General features: G+C 41.3%; 1 protein-coding gene across 1 annotated transcript in view; it reads left to right on the top strand.

The window, feature by feature from the left end:
• LOC120023376 (MAM domain-containing glycosylphosphatidylinositol anchor protein 2-like) overlaps positions 1 to 27,682 on the top strand; it is a 179,950-nt gene that overhangs the window by 74,331 nt on the left and 77,937 nt on the right. Inside the window, exon 10 of the mRNA XM_038967380.1 lies at positions 14,181 to 14,329. Coding sequence (XP_038823308.1) covers positions 14,181 to 14,329 — 149 coding nt within the window. The remainder of the gene's footprint in view (positions 1 to 14,180; positions 14,330 to 27,682) is intronic.

The raw sequence follows: 27,682 nt of genomic DNA, 5'->3' as shown, positions 1-27,682 counted from the left end.
CGCCGACACAACAAAACGTCACTTGTTTTCGCCGTAAGCATGAATGACGTAAGCAGCGAAGTTTGCACAGAATTTCAATGAGTTATTGAATAGACAGATGAGAGGAATATCTGTTTTAACATGCAAGGTGTGAAAATACAAATGGGCCACATTAGTGTTCTTAGCTCTCAGCGAGATGTCAGTTGTGTAAGTTTAGTGTGTGTTTTTACATGGCACTGTATCAACACTACTGAGCATAGAAAGTCACTGTGAGTTTAAGTGGCTGTTTGGGGAAAATACCTATTCAAGGAAGAAGCCTCAGAAAGCCCTGGTTTGTTGTTTATTGCTGAATCATGTTGTTATCTTTCAATGAGACTTCATAATATATTCAAATTCTCATAACTTTTTCCCCACGAGACAACTTCGTATGTGGACATGCAGCAGAATCAGCAGGGAGAAAATGTCTTAGTTGTCAATGTGATATGGTGTTGGGATTTTGTTGTTCTGCTCTTAAGCTTTTTCAACATCAGAGGCTCAACCCTTATCTTGCTACCAACCATTTTCTGATGGATGGGAGAAAATGGCTAGAATGTTTTACTGTTGATAAGTGTTCAGAGTCTGCAGACCAAGAAGTGCAATTGTATCACTGCTAAAGTCTTTCCCGGGTTATATTAGTCCCAACTTGGATTTGCATTGGCAATTTTCTGCCCTGCACAGCAGCCACGAAGGAGGATTACTGCACTCTCCATTCTGACCTCCACCCCATAGAAAATGTCAGCAATTTAGAGAACACGAAAATTCTGGTCCACTTGTTATATGAGAAGGTCACCTTGTATTCCTATAAGGCATTCCTGAAACGATTTGATTGTCGAACATTAACGATGAGCAAGAAAACCTGTCTGTGTTCCTAATAAAGGTTTGTGGTTCAAATACTCCCTCTCTTGATCCTGGCAGTCGTTTGAATCTTCGATATATATATTCTGTCTGGAAAGACCATTAGTTTCCAAACAACACTTCTTCTGCTTTTATTACGGATTAATGCTTCATATTTGAGTGCTTTTTTGAGGAGTTCAGTCACATGAAAGCAAGGCAATAACAAACCTTGAAGGTAAACTCAGTGATACGATTTAGATGCAGAAAGTCAACAGCATAATGGGTCAATTTCCGCAACAACTAAGAGTTGAAGTGCGAAGCTCTACTTCTCCGCATTTTTTGGTCCCGTGGCTACAACGCTGTAACAGCGTGAAGCGAACCTGTGCACATGCGCAAATACCGTGTGAGAGCGAAGTCTTTGGATCTCGCTTATCTCAATATGGTTGATGTGATTGGTTGTGGTCTTCAATGTGTCATGTCACGTTACAATGCGCACATATTCTGGGTTCCTTCTTCTGATTGCACCATGGCAGAACATGTGGCGTAGCAGTAATTGCTGCGTCCGAGGCTGGTAATGAATGCTTGACAAGATGACAGCTCCACATTTCTGGGGAGTTGGTTGTGAAATATTGATGGCCTTGGTTTATCTCAGATGTCTGTTTTCGATGGGTAACAATATAGAGGTGTAGGCTATTTGCTCAAGGGATAAGAAGTAATCAGGTAGGCCTATTTTATGACGTTTCCATTGGATCAGAGCATGACATTTTTCCGTTCACGCTGAGTGGTTTATCGAAAAGGAGAGGAACTATTGTCATTATCAATGGATGTAAAAACAGACTTTGTTTGCTGAGGTGAAGAAAACATTACTTTGAGAAGCTCCACAGCTCATCAGTGGTGGTGTGTTAAGCAAATCAGAAATACTATCAGATCATTTATAAGCCTACATTTGCGCGCAGGCTACTTCAATGCGACAGGACGCACCAAACAAAAGACAATGACTTATATTCGTAAATTGAATGAAATAAACCCAAACTTGTTTCTCACAAGTGCGAACAATGTGTCCACTCCGACAATGAAAACAGTAAAATACTGGAATAATAATATTATATTGAATGCATTAACATAAATTTCCGTAACCAAACAAACATTGTGGATTATATATTATAGGAGTTAATGGTAAATGCAATACTGGTAATATGCAGTGCCTTCAGAAAGTTGTCAGACCCTTTTTTCCCTCATCAATCTACACACAATCCCTCATAATGACACAGCAAAAACATGTTTTTAGACATTACAAATAAAAAAACAGAATTATCACGTTTACATACAGTTCCAGTCAAAAGTTTGGACACCTACTCATTCAAGGGTTTTTCTATATTTTTACCATTTTCTACATTGTAGAATAATAGTGAAGACATCAAAACTATGAAATAGCACATATGAGATTCTTCAAAGTAGCCACCCTTTGCCTTGATTACAGCTTTGCACACTCTTGGCATTCTCTCAACCAGCTTCACCTGCAATCCTTTTCCAACGGTCTTGAAGGAGTGCAACTCATCCCAAACTATCTCAATTGGGTTACGGTCGGGTGATTGTGGAGGCAAGGTCCTCTGATACAGCACTCCATCACTATCCTTCTTGATCAAATAGCCCTTACACAGCCTGGAGGTGTGTTGGGTAATTGTCCTGTTTGCTGCAGAATGCTTCGGTTGCCAAATCACAGACAGTGTCACCAGCAAAGCACCATCACACCACCACCCCCATGATTCACGGTGGGAACCACACATGCAGAGATCACCCGTTCACCTACTCTGTGTCTCACAAACACACAGCGGTTGGAACCAAAAATCAAAAATTTGGACTCATCAGACCAAAGGACAGATTTCCACCGGTCTAATGTCCACTGCTCGTATTCCTTGGCCCGAGCAAGTCTCTTCTTATTATTGGTGTCCTTTAGTAGTGGTTTCTTTGCAACAATTCAACCACGAAGGCCTGATTCACACAGTCTCACTGAACAGTTGATTTTGAGATTTGTCTGTAACTTGAACTCTGAATAATTTATTTGGGCTTCAATATCTGAGGCTGTAACTAATGAACGTATCCTTTGCAGCAGAGGTAACTCTGGGTCTTGCTTTCTTGTGGCAGTCCTCATGCGAGCCTGTTTCATTATAGCGCTTGATGGTTTTTGCGAGTGCACTTGAAGAAACTTTCAAAGTTCTTGAAATTTCCATATTGACCTTCATGGCTTAAAGTAATGATGGACTGTCATTTGTCTTTGCTTATTTGAGCTGTTCTTGCCATGATATGGACTTGGTCTTTTACCAAATAGGGCTATCTTCTGTATACCACCCCTACCTTCTCACAACACAACTGATATGCTCAAACGCATTAAGGAGAGAAATTCCACAAATTAACTTTTAACAAGGCACACCTCTTATTTGAAATGCATTCCAGGTGACTAACTCATGAAGCTGATTGAGAGATAGCCAAGAGTGTGCAAAGCTGTCATCAAGGCAAAGGGTGGCTACTTTGAAGAATCTCAATTCTAGTGAAGACAACAAAGAAAGTAACCAAGAAAGTGTTAAACAAATCAAAATATTTTATATTTGAGATTCTTCAACGATTGAGTGTCCATATAGCTGTACCATGATATTGGCATTGCTACGAAGTAACCCTCCAATTGTTCTCCACTATTCCACCCGCTAAGCCCCTCCACATCCCAAGTTGGGTTGTCATCGCAGTGACCAGCAGACCACCCCCGTCCCCTCAGATCCCTAGGTCCCCCGAGAGGCCAGGACCCATCCTTCAAAAACACCACACAGTGCCACCCACAGAACAGAAGCATATCAACCGCTAAAAGTATTTCCAATGCTCTCACCTCAATTTTCTTTATATATAGCTATTAAAAATATATACACTACCTTTCAACTGTTTGGGGTCACTTAGAAATGTCCTTGTTTTCCATGAAAACATACATGAAATGAGTTCCAAAATGAATAGGAAATATATTCAAAGACGTTGACAAGGTTATAAATAATGATTTTTAATTGAAATAATAATTGTGTCCTTCAAACTTTGCTTTCGTCAAAGAATCTTCCATTTTCAGCAATTACAGCCTTGCAGACCTTTGGCATTCTAGTTGTCAATGTGTTGAGGTAATCTGAAGAGATTTCACCCCATGCTTCCCGAAGCACCTCCCACAAGTTGGATTGGCTTGATGGGCACTTCTTACGTACCATACGGTCAAGCTGCTCCCACAACAGCTCAATAGGGTTGAGATCCGGTGACTGTGCTGGCCACTCCAATATAGACAGAATACCAGCTGACTGCTTCTTCCCTAAATAGTTCTTGCATAGTTTGGAGCTGTGCTTTGGGTCATTTTCCAGTTGTAGGAGGAAATTGACTCTAATTAAGCGCCGTCCACAGGGCATGGAGTTGCAAAATGGAGCTTTTACCCTGTACAAATCTCCGACTTTACCAACAATAAAGCACCCCTAGACCATCACATTGCCTCCACCATTGTAACGGTTTTGACTTGAGGTTATTATTTATAGGGGTGCCAGGTAGGTTGTGCCTACCAGAGAAAACATTGGTTTCTCCTTTTGGTTTGGGAGGGAATGAGTCCCATCTGGTCCGCCAAGTCTACACCAATACAAAGGACTCATGTAAAAGTCAGGATGGAAATACACTTTTCATAAACCCTTAAAACATTGGAAAGAACTTCAAAAACAACTGTATTCTTTTGCGTGGGTTGTATTACCAACATAAATGATCACACACACATAACAATATAACAAATAATGAGCTCTGGTTCCTCCAGAAATGTCCTGTACTTCGGGCCTAAAAAAAGTCCAGCCCGGTAAAGAAGTTCAAGTGACCTTAGTCACGCAATGTTTGTCCGTTCATACAAGTGTAGCGTAAACCCAGTATCAAATCATACAATCAAAATAACAATTACTTTACCACACAACCATCAAGCGTATCAACTCTTAATAAGTCCTCAACTACAACTAACTACATAAATCATCGCGGTATACATCACACCAAAACAAATGAAATACCATATACAAAAAGGTTGTAGTCAGTCGGTCAGTCAGACAATCCAATCAAGTCAGACAATCCAATCCGCCAACAGATCTCCAGCGGAGAAAGGCCACAAAGAGTGGATCCGATCCTGGGTAAACTTGCTATTAGGCTACAAAAAAACCGGAATAGAGACGCTTCGGAACTGTTAGGATTTATGTTTATGCACTATAGGCTGTTAGCATATTGATTGAAGGTGAATGATGTTTTGTTGCACACACACACACAATACAGAGGGGGGTAGGTGTGTAAAAACTGACCACCACAGGCCATAAAAGCTGTGGACAGTCTGGAGAGGGGAGGGGTGCATCTCTCTAGACCAACCAGGAGTTTAGAATACTGGACAATACCATATTAGGAACTGTTTCAGTGAATGGTCGAGGGGGACACAAGATGGAGCTGCTCTACCCAACAACCAGATGTGGAGAAGGAAAACGCCAAGGGGCTTGGACAAGTCTGGGGGCCCACAAAGGAGGAGCAAGAGTATGAACCATGCTAAACCTCTACTATGATAGGCCAACTGGACAAGTTGAGAATAAACTTGTCATAGTATAAAACTACTATTTTGAGTACATTCCACAGTTCTCTGATCTACCCTGCGCGGAGATCCAGTGAACCCGTATATACGAAAATTGCATTTACCATTTATCGTTTGAGTTTAATTAAAATACTTAAAATATATTTGGTGACTATGAATCACATTTTGTCCTGATGCCAGATTTGAACAGACGCAAATCTCTTTCAGAACTGAGGGTTGAACACATCCTCATTCACTTCTCCATCACAACCTTTTGCGCAGCTTTTGCGCAGCTGATGCTGGCTATTTAATTGGGAATTAAAGGGGAAGTGTCCTATTGGAAGGAGAAGCACTATTTAATTGGGAATTAAAGGGGAAGCGCCCTATTGGAAGGAGAAGCACTGAGAGGTTCAGAAAAATTCAGGGCCGTCACACCATGCTTGACAGATGGTGTCAAGCACTCCTCCAGCATCTTTTCATTTTTTCTGTTTCTCACAAATGTTCTTCTTTGTGATTCGAACACCGCAAACTTAGATGTGTCTGTCCATAACACTTTTTTCCAATCTTCCTCTGCCCAGTGTCTGTGTTCTTTTGCCCATCTTCATCTTTTCTTTTTATTGGTCTGAGATATGGCTTTTTCTTTGCAACTCTTTCTAGAAGGCCAGCGTCCCTGAGTCGCCTCTTCACTATTGATGTTGAGACTGGTGTTTTGCGGGTACTATTTAATGAAGCTGCCAGTTGAGGACTTGTCTGTTTCTCAAACTAGACACTCTAATGTACTTGTCCACTTGCTCAGTTGTGAACCGAGGCCTCCCACTCTTTCTATTCTAGTTAGAGCCAGTGTGCGCTGTTCTGTGAAGGGAATAGTACACAGCGTTGTATGAGATCTTCAGTATCTTGGCAATTTCTCGCATGGAACAGCCGTCATTTCTCAGAACAAGAATAGACTGATGAGTTTTAGAATAAAGTACTTTGTTTCTGGCCATTTTGAGCCTGTAATTGAACCCAGAAATGCTGATGCTCCAGATACTCAACTAGTCTAAAGAAGGCCAGTTTTATTGTTTCTTTAATCAGCACAACAATTTTCAGCTGTGCTAACATAATTGCAAAAGGGTTTTGTAATGATCAATTAGCCTTTAAAAAAATGATAAACTTGGATTAGCAAACACAACGTGCCATTGGAACAAAGGAGTGATGGTTGCTGATAATGGGCCTCTGTACGTCTATGTAGATTTTCCATTAGAAATCAGCCCTTCCAGCTACAATAGTAATTTACAACATTAACAATGTCTACACTGTATTTCTTAACAATTTGATGTTATTTTAATGGACAAAAAAATTGATTTTCTTTAAAAAACAAGGACATTTCTTAGTGACCCCAAACTTTTGAACGGTAGTGTATATATTCAGAAGTCTTGTGTATCTTAATTTCCATCATTCACAAATTTTTATTTATTATTTAACCAGGTAGGCCAGTTGAGAACAAGTTCTCATTTACAACTGCGACCTGGCAATGCGACACAAACAACAGAGTTACACATGTAGTGATGCTAGAGTAGTGATGCTAGACGGGCAGGTGCGTGCAGCGATCAGTTGAAGAGCATGCATTTGGTTTTACTTGCATTTAAGAGCAGTTGGAGGCCACAGAAGGAGTGTTGTATGGCATTGAAGCTCATCTAGAGGTTTGTAAACACAGTGTCCAAAGAAGTGCCAGATGTATACAGAATGGTGTCGTCTGCGTAGAGGTGGATCAGAGAATCACCAGCAGCAAGAGCGACATCATTGATGTATACAGAGAAAAGAGTTGGCCCGAGAATTGAACCCTGTGTCACCCCCATAATGACTGCCAGAGGTCTGGACAACAGGCCCTCCGATTTGACACACTGACATTTATCTGAGAAGTAGTTGGTGAACCAGGCGAGGCAGTCATTTGAGAAACCAAGGCTGTTGAGTCTGACGATAAGAATACGGTGATTGACAGAGTCGAAAGCCTTGGCCAGGTCGATGAAGACGGCTGCACGGTATTGTCTTTTATCGATGGCGGTTATGATATCGTTCAGGATCTTGATCGTGGCTGAGGTGCACCCATGACCAGCTCGGAAACCAGATTGCATAGCGGAGATGATATGGTGTGATTCGAAATGGTCGGTGATCTGTTTGTTAACTTGGCTTTCGAAGACTTTAGAAAGGCAGGGTAGGATAGATATAGGTCTGTAACAGTTTGGGTCTAGAGTGTTTCCCCCTTTGAAGAGGAGGATGACCGTGGCAGCTTTCCAATCTTTAGGGATCTCAGTCAATACGAAAGAGAGGTTGAACAGGCTAGGGGTTGCAACAATAGGGGTTGCAACAATTGCGGCGGATAATTTTAGAAAGAGAGGGTACAGATTGTCTAGCCCAGCTGATTTGTAGGGGTCCAGATTTTGCAGCTCTTTCAGAAAATCAGCTATCTGGATTTGGGTGAAGGAGAAGTAGGGGAGGCTTGGGCAAGTTGCTGTGGGCGGTGCAGAGCTGTTGACCGGGCTAGGGGTAGCCAGGTGGAAAGCATGGGCAGCCGTAGAAAAATGCTTATTGAAATTCTCGATTATCGTAGATTTATCGTTGGGGACAGTGTTTCCTAGCCTCAGTGCTCTTATTCTCCATGGACTTTACAGTGTCCCAGAATTAACATGCATAATAAGGTTGGCACTTCATGCAAAGGATTGTTACCTATAACCAGGATTGCCATTGCATTACATGACATTTTTGTCAAGCTATTTTTATTTTAACAGACAATTATTTTGATTAGTCCTATATTGTCCCTAGCATCCTTACCCCTGTGTAACAGATGTTGGATACATACAAACACACACACACACACACACACACACACACATACTTACACCTTTCCCCCACAATCAACCATAAGCTCAGATGCTCAACGGTTGTTACATTCCAGGGCCCAACTCAAGAAAGGACCTGATTTTACGAATGTCTATACAGTTATAGCTGTTTGAGAAAGCATGCAAGATTGAGCAAAAATGTGAGATTTGATTTACCAATGTCAAGTCCTAGGTGATGGAGATCATATCCACCCCCTTCCCATGAAACACACACACGCTGGTCCCCGGTTGTGACCATTTTCCCAAGCATCTTTGTGCTGTCAGACCTTTGATTATTTTGTGCCACCAGGGCCACAATAATATGAATGGTATAGTGTAGTTTATTTATTGAACAATTATTTTATTTTATTGCTATTCTATACATTTTTCTTTCTTTATTATTACAATCCCTACCATGGCTAGTATTGGGTGTTCCATTATTCAACTCCTCTATGAGAACTTAGTAATTTTTAGAATAGCCATGGAGTAGTCTGTGTCTCTGAACATTCTGTTGTCAATATACAGTTTATCGACTACGAGAGCTACACGCTTCCATTTTAATCTATTCTCCTCTATTCTGTACTGGGTAAAGAACTTTGCGCCGTTTTGCAATCTCCCTCGGGAACTTATCATTCATGGCTATTTTCGTGCCAATGAGTCTTTTACCCAGGCTTTTAACCATTACTTTATCCTTAAAGAAAGTACATTTGGAAACAATTGGGCTCTCAAATCTCTGTCCTCTTTGTCCGAAACGCTGTACATGTTTGAGTTGGATTTTATCGACAGCATCGAGTGGGATTTGAAGCGCTGTAAGAAAGAATTCCTTCACTACCTTTTCGGGAACTTCTCTTTCTTGGATACCCAAGAACTCGATTTTCTCTCATATATCTAGTCTGTTTGTCAAGTAAGGCTTCTCTCAGAAAGATGTTCTCCTTTTTAAGTTCATTAACGTCTGTTTCTATCTTATTGACTGTCCCTCTTAGCTTGTTTGTTTCTTTCTCCATTTTCGCAGCTTTTCCGTCACTCGTTTCGAGGCTCGCTTTCAACTCCTTTGTATCCTTACTGACTAATTCAAGTATGCCCAGTTTGTCATTAACAGATGACTTTAACAGATCGCTTTACCCCTTTACCAGTCCCGGTGGTGAAAATCATCAATCGTCTGTATCCGTCGAGGAGTTGCATTTTCTTTTGGAGATTGATTATCCTCGTTTACTCTCCATCATGTTTGAGTGTTGCTTGTTTTCGTTATATTTGTCAATACATTTCTCTAGCCTTTTGATTTGTTTTGTGTTGTTATCCAGATTGAATGTTATTACCCCTGAGTATATGAACTGCTAATATTTAGTTTAAGTATGATATTGAATATTCCGTTTTTTATCTTGAGTCGATCTGCACCGTTGTGTTAAGTCCGCCATCTTACCAGTCCATCAATCAAGCTTCACTCAGTACTTTGTTGAAGCACCTTTGGCAGCAATTACAGGATCACCTCCCTGACCAAGGCCCTTCTCCCCCGATTGCTCAGTTTGGCCGGACACTGTATGTAATGGGGAATTGATAGACGTTAACAGTCAAACGTGAACAATCCACACAATGAAGTTATGAAACAATGAATGTGCACAAATTCACGGAAGAGTGCATTCAGGAGAGATATCGTGCGCTGTGCCACACTCCCCTTCTTGTACCGTGCCATCCCACGAACTCTGCAATGGATTCGTTTTGGCCTCCGAAATTGATTAGTTGACGGAGATGGGCGCTAATAAGACAGTTGCCTCGTGTGCCATAAAAAAATACATATATAATTTGCTGCGTGTAGTAACTCTGTATGGACAGGTAAGATGAGACTGGAGTGTGTGAGCAGCCAGCGTGTGACCCTTCCCTGACCTTTCTATGACTGTGAGGCTAAAGGAAAAGACAGATGGGAGGGGTCCGCATCACCCAGGAGCAGTCCTGCTGAGTGTAAGCTTATAGCCAATATGCTTTCAAATAGGCTTCTCTGTCTGAAGTCATACTACCATTGATCTCAATGACTTTGTGGCCATCGGCGTGGTATAGGAATGTGTGTTACATTCATCTATATGTGTTTTATATATATATATATATATATATGAGGCATCCATGGGCTATATTCTGACTTCAAACAACACGTCCATGCTTAATCATATACAGTGTTTATTTCCTTCTTACTTATAGGCTATATATTTTGTCCACAAATAACATTTCTATGTTTTTATTGTAAATGATTGATGGGAAATGGATGAGCTTGGATAACTTTTTCTTTCAATCAAGCTTTGAGATAATAACAAGAGGGAGCTCTTTTGATCTAGCTAGATTGTGTCAAACACAATCAAATATTTATATGTTCATTATGATGTTTTCTTTTCTCCATGAAAACAATTCAATATTAGAATAGATTCGATACCATTAGATAGTATTAGCCCGCTGAGCTAAAGCTAAGGCATTAGCTCAGGAGCCAACTCAAGTCTCCAGGTTCCAGACAAGGGTAAACATCACTCGAACGTGCTCGCAAACAACCTCTGTTACACACACACATACCTTTCATGTTACAAATCCTAAAATATGAGACAGATGCAGTATGTTGTGTTGAATCATTATTCACTGTAACATCAAATATACAGTACTTTATCCACATTTTGTTACGTTACAGACTAATTGGTTTTTTCCTTCATCACCCTACACACCATACCCTATAATGACAAAGCAAAAACGGAAATATCACATTTACATAGGTATTCAGACCCTTTACTGCAGCGATTACAGCATTGAGGCTTCTTGGGTATGAAAGCTACAAGCTTGGCACACCTGTATTTGGGGAGTTTCTCCCATTCTTCTCTACAGATCCTCTGTCAGGTTGGATGGGGAGTGTCGCTGCACAGCTATTTTCAAGTCTCTCCAGAGATGTTTGATCGGGTTCAAGTCTGGGCTCTGGCTGGGCCACTCAAGGACATTCAGAGACTTGTCCCAAAGCCACTCCTGCGTTGTCTTATCTGTGTGCTTAGGGTCATTGTCCTGTAGGAAGGAGAACCTTCGCCCCAGTCTGACGTCCTGAGCGCTCTGTAGCAGGTTTATGTCAAGGATCTCTCTGTACTTTGCTCCATTCATATTTCCCTCGATCCTGACTAGTTTCCCAGTACCAGCTGCTGAAAAACACCCCGCAGCATGATGCTGCCACCACCATGTTTCACCGTAGGGATGGTGCCATGTTTCCTACAGACGTGACACTTGGCATTCAGGCCAAAGAGTTCAATTTTCGTTTCATCAGACCAGAGAATCTTGTTTCTCATGGTCTGCGAGTCCTTTAGGTGACTTTTGGAAAACTCCAAGCGAGCTGTCATGTGCCTTTTACTGAAAATTGGCTTCCGTCTGGCCACTACCATAATGGCCTGAGTGCTGCAGAGAGGGTTGTCCTTCTTGAAGGTTCTCCCATCTAAACACAGGAAGTCTGGTGCTCTGTCCGAGTAACCATTGGGTTCTTGGTCACCTCCCTGAGCGAGGCCCTTCTCCCCTGATTGCTCAGTTTGGCCGGGCGGCCAGCTCTAGGAAGTCTTGGTGGTTCTAAACTTCTTCCATTTAAGAATGATGGAGGCCACTGTGGTCTTGGGGACCTTCAATGCTGCAGAAATGTTTTGGTACCCTTCCCCAGATCTGTGCCTCAACACAATCCTGTCTCGCACCTCTACGAACAATTCCTTCAACCTCATTGCTTTGTTTTTGCTCTGACATGCACTGTCAACTGTGGGACCTTATATAGACAGGCGTGTGCCTTTCCAAATCATGTCCAATCAATTGAAGTTACCACAGGTGGACTCCAATCAAGTTGTAGAAACATCTCAGGATGATCAATGGAAACAGGATGCACCTGAGCTCAATTTCGTGTCTCATAGCAAAAGGGTCTGAATACTTATGAAAATAAGGTATTTCTGTTTATAAATTTTGATACTTGGGGGAAAAAAAGAAAAAGTTTTTGCTTCGTCATTATGGGGTATTGTGTGTAGATTAATGAGGGGGGGAAAATGATTTAAGCAATTTTAGAATAAGGCTGTAACGTAACAAAATGTGGAAAAGGTCAAGGGGCCTGAATACTGTATGCACTGTATGTGATAGATACTAGGACTGACCCCAATTAGTCGACTAGACGATTGTTTGGTCAATAGGCTGTTGGTCGATCGATAATTGTTTTAGTTGAAGCAGTAGCAAATATATATATTTTCTTTTCATCAAACAGTGCACTTAAAGCATGAGACAAGTTCAATGCATATATAGTTTATTTTATTAAAACACATAGGGTGTGTCTAATAAATGGAAAAATACACATTTTAAAATGTTGGTCAAAAGAACAGACAACTTTCGGTTGACCAAGATTTTTTTAAATTCGGGGACAGCCCTAATACATCAATGTCACATTAACATCCACATTGGACTAATCCTTTACCCTTTGGGTTAATAGTCACACTGGAGCTCCTGTGCACCTCTTCTTGCTTCTCTAGTAGCAATTTAGGTTTTCATTTGACAAGAACGAGACAGCCCTCGCTGCTAAGCTGTTTTCAATTTCTTGGCAGCTTTCAGCTCATAGAGGGGCCCTCTTCTTCTTTACTGCTTAGTTCTGTGTCCATGCATTCTTTGAACCACAGAAAAATTGTCTTTCTCATTTCTGCATTGGGGAAAGTAAAGCTTCAATGCTACAGGGACTGTCACGTTCGTTATAGCGATGAGACCAAAGCGCAGCGTGATTTGAATGCATCTTCTTTTAATAAAGAAAGAACATGGAATGAACTATACAAAAACAACAAACAAACGTGAAGCTATATAATCATAGTGCTGACACAAGCAACTAAACATAGACATAGATAATCACCCACGAAATACTCAAGGAATATGGCTGCCTAAATATGGTTCCCAATCAGAGACAACGATAAACAGCTGCCTCTAATTGAGAACCAATCTAGGCAACCATAGACATACAAAACCCCTAGACTGGTAACAACCCCATAAACATACAAAAATCCTAGACAGGACAAAAACATATAATCACCCATGTCACACCCTGACCTAACCAAAATAATAAAGAAAACAAAGAATACTAAGGTCAGGGCGTGACAGTGACAGTGCTTAGAATGTACACTGAGTTTACAAAACATTAGAAACACCTGCTCTTTCCATGACAGACTGACCAGGTGAAAGCTCTGATCCCTTATTGATGTCACCTGTTAAATCCACTTCAATCAGTGTAAATGAAGGGGAGACAGGTTAAAGAAGCATTTTTAAGCCTTGAGACAATTGAGACATGGATTGTGTATGTGTGCCATTCAGAGGGTGAATGGGAAAGACTCAAGATTGAAGTGCCTTTGAACTGGGTATGGTAGTATTTGCCAGGCGCACCTGTTTGAGTGTGTCAAAAACTGAAACACAGCTGGATTTTTCACGCTCAATCGTTTCCCGTGTGTATCAAGAATGGTCCAGCACCCAAAGGACATCCAGCCAACTTGACACAACTGTGGGAAGCATTGGAGTCAACATTGGCCAGCATCCCTGTGGAACACCTTTGACACCTTGTAGAGTCCATTCCCTGATGAATTGAGGCTGTTCTGAGGGCAAACGGGGGTTCAACTCAATATTAGGAAGCTGTTCCTAATGATTTGTACATTCAGTGTATATTGACGAGACTATTTTTAGGCGTAGAAGAGTATTGATAAATGGCATTTCAAGGAAACTAACAAAGAATGATATGTCACAGTTGTGTGTGGCTGAGGGGAATAACGTCAGTTAGAATGGTGATGTATGCATACACACACACACATTCACACAAACACAGCCCATACTAAACCCAGTCTACTTTTCTTTTTTTGTTACAGGGAGGGCCTATGCCCCAGAGTTCTACTATGACACATACAGTGCGTTGTGGCAGAACCGGCCCAGGGTCTACGGCTTCAAGCTACAGTGGACCCAGCAGAACCCCCTGTCTGTGGACCGCATCGTGGCCTACCGACTGGGGATGAAACAGGTGAGCAAGAATACAGGGACCTTCTCTCACATTTATGCTCTCGGTTTTGTCCCAGTTTGACCCTTTTTACGTCTGCTTTTGTCTCAAAGGTAAGAGATCAATAAAGTTTGTATGTTTGAATTAACTGTAGCACACACTAGTTCTTAATTGTGTTGTCACTCATGAGAGTGAGTTAGGCTATGTCATTCTAGCCAAATAATGACTTTGACATTATTTATTGCAACAAATGGTATTACTTTGCAGTCATTTCATGCAGAAAGACCAAACCAAGGAGATTGATAAGCATTGCAGAAGATGAGCCTGAGACCTAACGTATCCAATCCCACTAAAGCTTGTGCATGATGCACTTGTGAATACATTAGCATTTGTCTTCTCTGACTGCGTCGCATTCTCTTGTGGGGATCGTTACCCCCCCCCCCCCCCCCCCTCAAAGATAGAGGAAGCCAGCAGAGAGCGTTTCAGTTCTTCAAACCTCCTCCATGTTGGTGGTGTTCCAGTTAGGGATGGCATTCCGCTTGTCAATCACGTCTTCTCCGTTCACCATTCCCTCTCCTTCAGCACTGTCATCACTCAGCTGGAATGGAGGAGTCCTCAGCCACTTGTAATGACATCACACTGTGTGATTTATTCCCCGTCAGGGTTGTCATTGCCTGGTTCAAAGTCAACACTAAGTAAAAACAAGTCACTGATTTCATTCATTTTATTCTTATTTCTTAACAAAATGTCCAGTCTTGCGTGCTGTTAGTCATCACTGCAGGGAACTGAGAACTTTTGTTTTTGGTACTTTGTACACATCAGGTGTTCTGCCCAGTGGTTTCACACATGTTGGGGGCAACTCTTTCACACGACACGCTCAGCATTATTATTAGCACACTGAAGCACATTTTCACTGACTGCACAGATTTATTTTAGGCTCGAGGGACTTCTTTAAGTGCTTGAGCTGGGTGGCTTTTCACCTGGGAGGTGGTGCATCTGTATCGTCATTGAGTCGGCCCAAGTTCCAGTTCTTTTCTACTTGTTTTCGTTCATCTCTCCTGGTTTCGTGTTTTCTTTAATATGACAAAGCAGTTAGCAATTGTTTCTTATTTCCTAATTCTTGCTAGGTCTGCATAGGAGAGGAGCCTGACAGTCATTGCTATATAGGTGATTCTACAGAAGTGGTGAAAATTGCAGTCCCACCGCAAAAAAAATATACGGGAAAAAAAAGTAACATTTCCAAACTTAGGACATTTATTTACGTCATGATATGTTCTAATTCAATCCAAGGCAATAAATTGTTTATACACCTATTTCTATTGAGGTGGCTGTCCCAAACCCTGACTCCTAAAGCAATTAATGATAAAAAAAAAGTTATAACACTATTATTTCAACTTGAGTTGAGTTGTTCTATTATTACATTGAAAGAAACTGATCTAATTAGTAGTTTTGTTTATTTTTGAACATCTTTCTTTAAAAAAAATGCTGTCCCACCATTTGAAGTCACTTCTGAAACACACACATTAAAAGACTGTAGAATGAATGTGCCTTCAGCCACACCCCTACAAATATCACCAGGTGATGGGATTGCACCCCTCTCCAGTATAGCCACATGGCGAGTAGCCTGTCTGCAAACATTTTGGAGAAAATGAGTGAACAAGTTGATAAATCTTTATGTATGTTTAAGAGGTATCACAACCGAACATCTAATATATCAATAAATATTTAAAGTATGGTTTTGGGACTAAAATATATATTTGTTGGGATGTACATCTTTCCAAAGGAAGTAACTGCTTTGTGGGACCAATGCTGTAACGACACAGAATAAAACAATTTACGGTAGTGACTGCCCAGTACTATCACTTAGGCTCTAACCATCATTAATTCACATGACTTTACTTTAAAATAAATATTTTGGTTGAGTATATTACACATTTATTTTTTTTAAAGTATGATGACGATATTATTATCTCATTAATAAAATCCCAATGATGGTAGTGACTGCCCATTACTGCTTATCACTTATTAATAAACCATCCTTTATTCACATGACTTTACTTTAACTTTTTTTCAATTTCATGACTTATTATTTCATTCCAAGTCATCATATCATCTGCAGTAGAAGCCAGCCGCCATCTATCTCTGTGCTCCCCTAAGAGTCATCCTTCAGGCTAGTAGGCTTGCCTAGCTACCTGCTGTCTGACGAAATCACTATTTCTTCAAAGTAGATAAGGCATACTTTTAAGACTGCAAAATAACAGCTATCAATCAATTAGATGTATTGTCGGGTAGAGATACCTAAGCAACTGCTCTCTAGCCCTATCTTGTCTCTTTATCGCTCTTCATCTCCTTGTCTGTCTGCCGGCCCCACTTGCCCGGGCAAGAACCAATGAGAACAGGTAGCTGTAGGCACAATAAATTCTGGTCATTGTAGTTAATTACCACGTTTTCTGCACTTAACTATGATGAGTTGGACTTGCCTGGCTACCGAATTTCTTTGCTCTGGCCAAACGCTACGTCACGCCCACGGACGTTAGTTTCTTCTCAGCAGTGAGTCTGGATCTGAGTACCTAATGATTTCTAGAACGCAAACACATTCTAACCATTCTGATTGGTCCCAGAAACCAATGGTTTGGGCCAAAGCCAAAACGCACGTTGGTGAAGCGGCGTTTTGAAAATTCGTCATTGGCTTTGATATTCTGGTTAGATCATCTAATTGCTTATGACTTTTGTACAACACCCTCATTTTGACGTCACCACAAACGACTTCAAGATGGCAGTCTCAGACTGAAGTATGTAACGAACATAGAGCAGCGGAAGAATTCAGTTTGGAGTCTCAGGCAAGAGTTGGACAACATGTCCTAGAGAGGAACGGGGCGTTGAGCTCAGAAAAAAATTAACTAAATGGAATTCAAATAATTGAATCGACGTTGGTCAATTAGGTATTTAAAAAACGAAATTAAACCACATTTTGGTTAATTGCGCAACACTCTGTTAGCTATGGGAATTCTTTAATGTCCAAATTAAGTCACAAACCGAAATGGTCACAACTGAAACAGTTGACCCATTATTGATATATATATATTATTTAGTGTGTCATTATGGTGTCTGTGACAGCACGGGCAGTGCCATTGAGACCAATAATCCCTCAAATTTTTGGGGGCACTGAGTAAATTTTATGTCTTGTGAGCGGAAACTTAAACGTTGTGAGAATTCTGTGCAACTTCCGGCGTGGGTTTACAGTGAACAGGGAGAATGTACCCTTACAGTTTTAGAAAGTAGCCAATAGGCTGTTGTGGCTATTTTAGCATAATGTAGGCCTATCAACAAAATCAATGGAGCAAATCCCATTACATTTTCACATGGAAATAGCTTTTTATTTCTATGATATAGCCTACAGTAGCCTACATGTGGTGTTTAATACAGGCCTACATTACATAAGACGTTTTTATTTCATGAAGGGCTTGACATTTGTTTTTTACTTAGTCTGTAACACCTTGGGCCAAATAGGTGACCATAAATTGCATTGCATTGTGTTGTATGATGCAATAAACCACTTTAAAATCAAATGAATCATTATTACCATACAGAGAATAAAACAATGTAGACTACCTCTGCCTAAGGCTTGAATATGCAAATAAGCCATGTCTCAAAACACAACACTGCCACAAAAACAGCTTGAAATGTAGTCTACACGTGTTGTGCTCTTGTAGGAAGCAGTAACTCCCCATTGTTGACCTATACTCATCTATAACTGGGCTAATAACTAGCTAAAAATATTAACAAATGTGCATGCGCGTGGCACTGCGCTCTGATCTGAAAAGCGCATTCATTGATTGAAAGACCGCTTGTTGGCTACCCCGTCAATAGAATTCTACTCCGTTGCGCTCTGACTCTGTCTACAACAAAATCACAATCTTGCCAAGTTAGAATTGTTTTGGTTTGTTGCATTGAAAAGGGGCTGATATAATTTGGATTCGACCACTGAAAAAACGTTGATCTATATTGTGCGAACTCAGTGAAGTTCAATCTCTTGCATTTCTTCTGCTCTGCATGCCGGAGGAAGTGCGTGGCCGTGCACGCGCGCAGTTTAGCGGGAACATTGAGAGTATTAACACTTTAAAGGTCCAAAGCAGCCGTTTTATCTCAATATCAAATAATTTCTCGGTCACAATTTAAGTACCTTACTATGATTGTTTTCAATTAAAATGGTCAAAAATAAAAATAAATTGCTTCTTAGCAAAGAGCAGTTTCGCAAGCAATAATATTCCTATGACTGTCTGGGAGTGGTCTGAGTGGGTAGGGGAAAATTGAAAACTAGCTGTTATTGGCAGAGGTTTGTAATTCTCTTTCTTAATGGTCTAACAAAAATATAAATGCAACATGCAACAATTTCATTGATTTTACTGAATTATACAGTGAGAGGGAAAAGTATTTGATCCCCTGCTGATTTTGTACATTTGCCCACTGACAAATGATCAGTCTATAATTTTAATGGTAGGTTTATTTGAACAGTGAGAGACAGAATAACAACAAAAATCCAGAAAAACGCATGTCAAAAATGTTATAAATTGATTTGCATTTTAATGAGGGAAATAAGTATTTGACCGAAGGTTTCCTTTTGCGAGAAATTGAGAACTTTTTCATCCCCCCCCCCCCCCAGGAGTAAAACAGGAAATGACCAACTTTTGCAAGATGATTTTACTTCTGGGTAACAGAGATTACCAACTGAGCTACAGAGGACCACCATGTGGGTAGTGGACAAGTGCACACCAGTAAAAATTGTAGAATATTCAGATGCATAGCCAGCAAGGGGGCTCCAACCCTCCAAGAGCCTATTTGGCCAAAACATAGATGTACTGTAATCAAATGTTATTGGTCACATACACATGGTTAGCAGATGTTAATGCGAGTGTAGCGAAATGCTTGTGCTTCTAGTTCCGACCATGCAGTAATATTTAACAAGTAATCTAACCTAACAATTTCACAACAACTACCTTATATACACAAGTGTAAAGGAATGAATAATATGTACATAAAAATATATGAATGAGCGATGGCCGAACGGCATAGGCAAGATGCAGTAGATGGTATAGAAGTACAGTATATACATATGAGATGAGTAATGTAGGGTATGTAAACATAATATAAAGTGGCATAGTTTAAAGTGGCTGGTGATACATTTATTACATCAATTGTTCATTATTAAAGTGGCTAGAGATGAGTCAGTATGTTGGCAGCAGCCACTCAATGTTAGTGTGGCTGTTTAACAGTCTGATGGCCTTGAGATAGAAGCTGTTTTTCAGTCTCTCGGTCCCCGCTTTGATGCACCTGTACTGACCTCGCCTTCTGGATGATAGCGGGGTGAACAGGCAGTGGCTCGGGCTGCGCCTTCTTCACCACGCTGTCTGTGTGGGTGGACCATTTCAGTTTGTCCGTGATGTGTACACCGAGGAACTTAAAACTTTCCACCTTCTCCACTACTGTCCCGTCGATGTGGATAAGGGGCTGCTCCCTCTGCTGTTTCCTGAAGTCCACGATCATCTCCTTTGTTTTGTTGACTTTGAATGTGAGGTTCTTTTCCTGACACCACAGTCCGAGGGCCCTCACCTCCTCCCTGTAGACCATCTCGTCGTTGTTGGTAATAAAGCCTACCACTGTAGTGTCGTCTGCAAACTTGATGATTGAGTTGGAGGTGTGCATGGCCACGCAGTCATGGGTAAACAGGGAGCACAGGAGAGGGCTGAGAACGCACCCTTGTGGGGCCCCAGTGTTGAGGATCAGCGGGGTGGAGACGTTACCTACCCTCACCACCTGGGGGCGGCCCGTCAGGAAGTCCAGGACCCAGTTGCACAGGGCTGGGTCGAGACCCAGGGTCTCAAGCTTAATGACGAGTTTTGAGGGTACTATGGTGTTAAATGCTGAGTTATAGTCGATGAACAGCATTCTTACATACAGTGGGGAGAACAAGTATTTGATACACTGCCGATTTTGCAGGTTTTCCTACTTACAAAGCATGTAGAGGTCTGTCATTTTTATCATAGGCACACTTCAACTGTGAGAGACGGAATTTAAAACAAAATCCAGAAAATCACATTGTATGATTTTTAAGTAATTAATTAGCATTTTATTGCATGACATAAGTATTTGATACATCAGAAAAGCAGAACTTAATATTTGGTACAGAAACCTTTGTTTGCAATTATAGAGATCATACGTTTCCTGTAGTTCTTGACCAGGTTTGCACACACTGCAGCAGGGATTTTGTCCCACTCCTCCATACAGACCTTCTCCAGATCCTTCAGGTTTCGGGGCTGTCGCTGGGCAATACGGACTTTCAGCTCCCTCCAAAGATTTTCTATTGGGTTCAGGTCTGGAGACTGGCTAGGCCACTCCAGGACCTTGAGATGCTTCTTACGGAGCCACTCCTTAGTTGCCCTGGCTGTGTGTTTAGGGTCGTTGACATGCTGGAAGACCCAGCCACGACCCATCTTCAATGCTCTTACTGAGGGAAGGAGGTTGTTGGCCAAGATCTCGCGATACATGGCCCCATCCATCCTCCCCTCAATACGGTGCAGTCGTCCTGTCCCCTTTGCAGAAAAGCATCCCCAAAGAATGTAAATATTTAACTTTCACACATTAACAAGTCCAAGACACCAGATGAAAGGTACACATCTTGTGAATCAAGCCAACATGTCCGATTTTTAAAATGTTTTACAGGGAAGACACAATATGTAAATCTATTAGCTAACCACGTTAGCAAAAGACACCACTATTCTTACTCCATCAGTTTTTACTCCATCAGTAGCTATCACAAATTCGACCAAATAAAGATATAAATAGCCACTAACCAAGAAACAACTTCATCAGATGACAGTCTGATAACATATTTATTGTATAGCATATGTTTTGTTCGAAAAATTTGCATATTTTAGGTATAAATCATAGTTTACATTTCAGCTACAATCAGAAATTGCACCGAAAGCAGCCATAATATTTACAGACACCAACGTCAAATACCTAATTACTCATCATAAAACATTTCTGAAAAATACATAGTGTACAGCAATTGAAAGACAGGCATCTTGTGATTCCAGACAATATTTCCGATTTATTAAATGTTTTACAGCGAAAACAAAATGTAGCGCTATATTAGCGTAGCCACAATAGCCAGAAACACTTGGGCGCCCACGACCAGTTCACATGCACGACAGATATTAGAAATAGCATCATAAAATGTTTCTTACTTTTGGTGATCTTCCGTCAGAATGTTGGACAAGGTGTCCTTTGTCCAGAACAGTCGTTGTTTTGATCTGGAACGGCAAATATCCCTCTTCATTTAGCATGGGCACTTGCCAAGTGGCACGGATCACTCCAACGTCAACAAAGTCAGAGAACGGAACACGGCAAAACTCCCGAAAAATTTCAATAATCTGATTAAACTATATTGAAAAAACATACGTTACGATGATATGGTCACATGTATCAAATAAAATCTAAGACGGAGATGTTAGTCGTCCATAACGGGAGCAAAACAGAAGCCAAATCCATGTCCTCTTTCGCGCGCTCCAGAAACAGGAAGTGGACGGTCACGTCAAAGAAATAGCTTTTATTCCACCTCAGACCAAGATAAACACAACATTTCTTCTCTCACAGCCTCTTGACACCCAGAGGAAGGCGTATGAAGTGTACGTAGACTGTTACGTATCATGACCATGTATAGGCAGGAAGTTGAACAGAGCATATATTTCTGACATTCCACTTCCTGGTCAGGAAAAGTGCTGCAGAATGAGTTCTGTTTCACTCAGAGAAATAATTCAAACGGTTTTAGAAACTAGAGAGTGTTTTCTATCAAATAGTAATAATAATATGCATATTGTACGAGCAAGAATTGAGATAAAATAAATAAATAATAATAAATACTGTACAAGTCAGTTAAGAACAAATTATTATTTACAATGACGGCCGACCAAAAGGCCACAAAACATGGTACAAACATTATTGTGCACAGACAACAGCACAAACGTCAAGGAGGTAGAGACAACAATACATCACGCGAAGCAGCCACAGCTGTTAGTAAGAGTGTCCGTGATTTGAGTCTTTGAATGAAGAGATTGAGATAAAACTGTCCAGTTTGAGTGTTTTTTGCAGCTCGTTCCAGTCGGTAGCTGCAGCGAACTGAAAAGAGGAGCGACCCAGTGATCTGTGTGCTTTAGGGACCTTTAACAGAATGTGACTGGTAGAACGGGTGTTGTATGTGGAGGATGAGGGCTGCAGTAGGTGGAAGCCCTCAATGGCAATGTCTATAATAAAACAAATTATATCCATCTAGAGTCTCTTAATCTCTATGATTGACACTTGACATCGCAACGTCTGCTATTTTGCCCGAAATAAAGATGGGTAAAGAGATCATTTAAACATCTAACAACATAATTAATTAGTTGTGTAAGTAATTAAATTAACAAGTTTCAGATTCATACTGTACAATCAACATTGAACATTTTAATTTAAAGGGTTTGAAAATCAGATTCAACATGTTTTTACTATTTTGTTAGTTTGGTATACAAATAAATGTTATCTGCAATAAAAGGTTAATCAAAACGATCACTATGTGACAAATTTAGTGGTGTGGTAAGGAATTCAGGTGAATATTTCAAATATGCAAAACAAAGAATGTGTGTTTGTGTAGTGTATATATGTCGACCTGACACATTTTGGAAGTTTGGGGAAAAATAGGACACACGTTTTCATATATATTTGTTTTGTTCCCCAAATTGCGTCACTTCTGTAGAATTACCCATATAAGAGTCAGCAACAAAGTGGACACCTGGCTAAGAGCAGGAGGACGAGGGGGGGAAAGAACAGGAGATGAGTGAGGGCAGGAAACTAATTAACGACTTCACCCAGAGGGGAATAGCTGCACAAAATAAGGTGAGGAACCAGTGATAGAATTCACTAGAACAGAGGTTAGCTGTGTGCGCCGTGATTAAATGTGCGTGAGCTATGTCTGAAAACCAGACAGCCAGTATCTTTTAGTGGGAGAGGAGAAGAAGTCGCTGCTGGGTAAAAAGAGGACTCTTCCACTCTTCCGGACTCATCACATTGCATGTGCCCGGTTTTCACAGTCTCTGTCAGCCCCTCTTTTGTTTAATAGACAACGTTCTCTAACCACCTGTCTTTTGCAATGGTAGCACATTATGTAGAGCTTGTATTGTGGTTTTACTAGCCAGGTTCGGTACAGTGGTTTCCTGGATGAGGCCCATCCATCATGGAAGTATGGCTGGTGACTGCTCTCTCCTTTCCGCCTGGCTCAGTGCCTGCTGTGCCCACACACTCCACTCACCCTCTCTAGGCTGGCACTCCGGCGCTCACTCACACTCACTCACATTTGCTCACGTGTGACATTTTCAGGACACCAGCCGCAGGTTGACGTTTATTGTCATTATTCTTGTCCTGCAGGCAGAACTGAGCGATTTCCTTTTAGATAGGCCAGCTGCAAATTCAATATGGCCATATTGTAAAAATTCCTGAAAGCAAAAGAAGTAGCTTTTTGGTCTTAATTTACAGTAATTTTAGGCATTAGGGTTAGCAGTTTGTTTAGGGTTAGGTTTTAAATCAGATTTGATGACTTTGTGGCTATGCTACCTTGTGTCCACTCTGCAGAGCTGCCTCCAGAACAAGATTCATGACGAAAAAGGCTAACCTGCACACCAGCCTGCATGGGGTTTAACTTAACCCTCCTAGCGGCAGACTGGACTGGACACTTGTTCACTTGCTACATATGCAGTTCCTAGCAATAAATGGGCTATAGGTATGGATTTTTTTAATAACATGCCTATTTGTGTTTTACAGCTAATTGATCTTTAATTGGGTAATTGAGTATAAGAGCAGGGAAATCTCTAGTCATTTGTGTCCCTCTAGATCTGATTGCAATACCAGTGAAAAGACTCCTCACTTATTTGTAGTATTATATTACCCTGTAAACCAGGAATTTTCTGAAATAATATCCATGGTGAAAACAAAGCAGCACCATCTATGGCCATCAAACTGAAGGCAAACAGAACAAATACTTGACATAAAATCAGTCAAAAGTAAATCAAACCCCACTTCTTGTTTTGAAGTGTTAAGCGTTGGAGATTTTCATATTGTTTCTAATTTCCCCAGCTTTCATCATTGTTTTGCTCTCGCCTTTAAAATCTTGTTTGGGAGAAGGTAATTGCTTTTCAAATGAGCTTACTCTGTTTGAGTATGAATGCTTTCCAGCGATTTTTATATTGTTTGTGTCCAGTTCGCTGGTTTGATTTGAGAGTTTAATTTAGTCCTTGTTTACGTGTGTGTGTGTGTGTGTGTGTGTGTGTGTGTGTGTGTGTGTGTGTGTGTGTGTGTGTGTGTGTGTGTGTGTGTGTGTGTGTGTGTGTGTGTGTGTGTGTGTGTGTGTGTGTGTGTGAACGAAGTGCTTCTTCCCAATCCAATCATTTGCCAAAATTACAGATAACCAGTCCTATTCTTTAAGCAGAATCAGCCTGCTATTATTCTCTCTGTATTGTGCGTAGTTCAATAGCATTGTTTTCCGGGCAACGATTAATGATGAATAATGAACACTTCCATTCACTTTTTAATCACTTCCACTTTTCCAACATCATGGCTTTGGCGTCACAAACTATTTACATAATGAGGAAATGATAGCTACCTCGATGATGAGATGTCACCATTATTATACGCATTAGTCACAGTGGTCTAAGGACATGCAGATTAATTCTCATAGTTATAAGCCAACCGATAACAGAGTTAGTCTCACTTCGACTGGGGGATTTGGCGTCGGCAAAGACTAGGCTATGTGAGCCTATATCACGTTCTCACCAAACACGCTATATCGCTATCTTCCGTTCTCATTCTTTATCCTTGATAACAATAGCTGATCAGATCCCAGATGGATCAAGCCATTGGGAGTTCGGGGATCAGCCCGGGCTGCCTAGAAGTGTTGCAATTCCACTGTAACAATGTCATCATACAGCTCCAGTGTTGTGGGAAGTAGCATCCTATTCATTCATTCTGAGGAAGAAAGGCAGTTTGTCCCTCTGTTGGTTTGGACTGGCTAGCTGGCTGTCTGGCCGGTTGTCTGTCTGTCCCTTTGTCTTTCAATACCCGTTTCCCATGGAATATTGGGTGCAAGGGAGGGAGGAGGGAGGTAGGGGGGGAGTCAGAGGGATAACGTCCTCCGTCACGCTAACTCTCCAAGCTCCCATCTTTTTCAGTCAGGGGGCCCAGAGGTGTGGCCTCGTTCTGCCCCCCCACACACACACACTCCCGTTGATCATGGAAGCCCCCGCGGGGTCCTAACGGCGGTCGTTTCCGATCGGGCGACCCAGCAGGACGCCCTTATCCAATTGTGCACCCCGTATCCGCCTCTGATTCCCGTGCCCCCATGCTGTTTATCCTCTTAATTTATTCAATGGTGAGTTCCCTCTTCTCTCGCTCACTCACTCTCCCTCCCACACCCATTCTGAGAAGCTCATGCAGGCTGAGATATGCCAGACTGCTGCTAATAGCGTTTTAAACTCTGCGACAGCTCAGCGGACTTCACCTCAACTTCACACACAGTGTCGTCTTGCTAAGTATAATAGTCAAGGCCGGCACATTTTTAGTTAGTTACCTGCAATTTATCTTGCATCCTAACAAGGCAACATGTAACAACTCGTTCACCCCCCTCCCTCCTCTAGTACACTACTGTTAGAATATCTGTTTCACAAAGTGCTTTTCTTGTCCTTGTCGTACATAATAGGGATACATAGCCTATTGCAAATACAGAAGTATTTAGTTATATATTTTATATTTACTGGATATCTTTAAAAATGTATTTTATATTTACTGGATATATTTACATATTCAATCTCTCCCTATCACAGTCTGCTGTCACCACTTGCTTCAAAATGTCCACGATTGTTCCTGTACCCCAGAAAGTTAAGGTAACTGAACTAAAGGACTGTTGCTTTGAGAGGCTAGTTAAGGATCATATCGCCTTACCCGACACCTTTTGACCCACTACAATTTGCATAACGCCCCAATAGATCCACGGATGATTCCATAGCACTGCACACTGCCCTATCCCATCTGGACAAGAGGAATACCTATGTAAGAATGCTGCTCATTGACTACTCAGCCTTCAACACCATAGCACCATCCAAGTTCATCATTATGCACGATGAGACAGCCTACTGGGAGGAGGTGAGGGCCCTGGCGGAGTGATGCCAGGAAAATAACCTCTTCTCTCAACGTCAACAAAACGAAGGAGCTGATCGTGGACTTCTGGAGACTGCAGAGGGATCATGCCCCCATCCAAATCAACAGGGCCGCAGTGGAGAAGCTGAAAAGCTTCAAGTTCCTCAGCGTACACATCACTGACAATCTTAAATGGTCGACCCACACACAGTGTGGTGAAAAAGGTGCAACAGCGCCTCTTCAACCTCAGGAGGCTGAAGAAATTTGGCTTGCCCCCTAAGACCCTCACAAACTTTTACAGATGCACCATTGAGAGCATCCTGTCGGGCTCTATCACCGCCTGGTACGGCAACTTCACAGTGCAACTGCAGGGCTCCCTAGAAGGTGGTGCGGTCTGCCCAAAAATCACTGGGGGCACGGCACACTGCCTACCCTCCAGGACATCTACAGCACCCACAGGAAAGCCAAGAAGATTATCAAGGACCTCAGCCACCCAAGCCACTGCCTGTTTGCCCTGATATCATCCAGCAGGCAAGGTCAGTACAGGTGCATCAAAGCTGGGACTGAGAAACTGAAAAACAGCCATCAGACTGTTAAATAGCCATCACTAGCCCGCCTCCACCCAGTTCCCTGTACTGAACTTAGTCACCGTCACTAGCCGGCTACCACCCGGTTACTCAACCCTGCACCTTAGAGGCTGCTGCCCTATGTATATAGACATGGAACACTTGTCACTTTAATAATGGAACTACTATTTTACTAATTTCGTATGTATGATATTGTATTCTAGTCAAGGCCATCCTATTCACCTATAGCTGTAAATATACTATTCTATCCTACAAATTCTTCAGATATACTACATATTCTATCCACATACTGTCCATAATGTCTATACATCCCATCATATATATATATGTAAACTTTCGACTTTATAACTGTATATATATATATATATATATATATATATATATACAGTTATATAGTCGAAAGTTTACATACACTTAGGTTTGATTCATTAAAACTCGTTTTCAACCTCTCCACAAATGTCTTGTTAACAAACTATAGTTTTGGAAAGTCGGTTAGGTCATCTACTTTGTGCATGACACAAGTAATTTTTCCAACAATTGTTTACAGACAGATTATTTCACTTATAATTCA

The sequence above is a fragment of the Salvelinus namaycush genome, chromosome 28 (genome assembly GCF_016432855.1).
Source record: "Salvelinus namaycush isolate Seneca chromosome 28, SaNama_1.0, whole genome shotgun sequence".
Taxonomy (NCBI): Eukaryota; Metazoa; Chordata; class Actinopteri; order Salmoniformes; family Salmonidae; genus Salvelinus; species Salvelinus namaycush.
The sequence above is the reverse complement of the archived record's forward strand: the minus strand, read 5'-3'. Positions and strand labels throughout refer to the sequence as shown.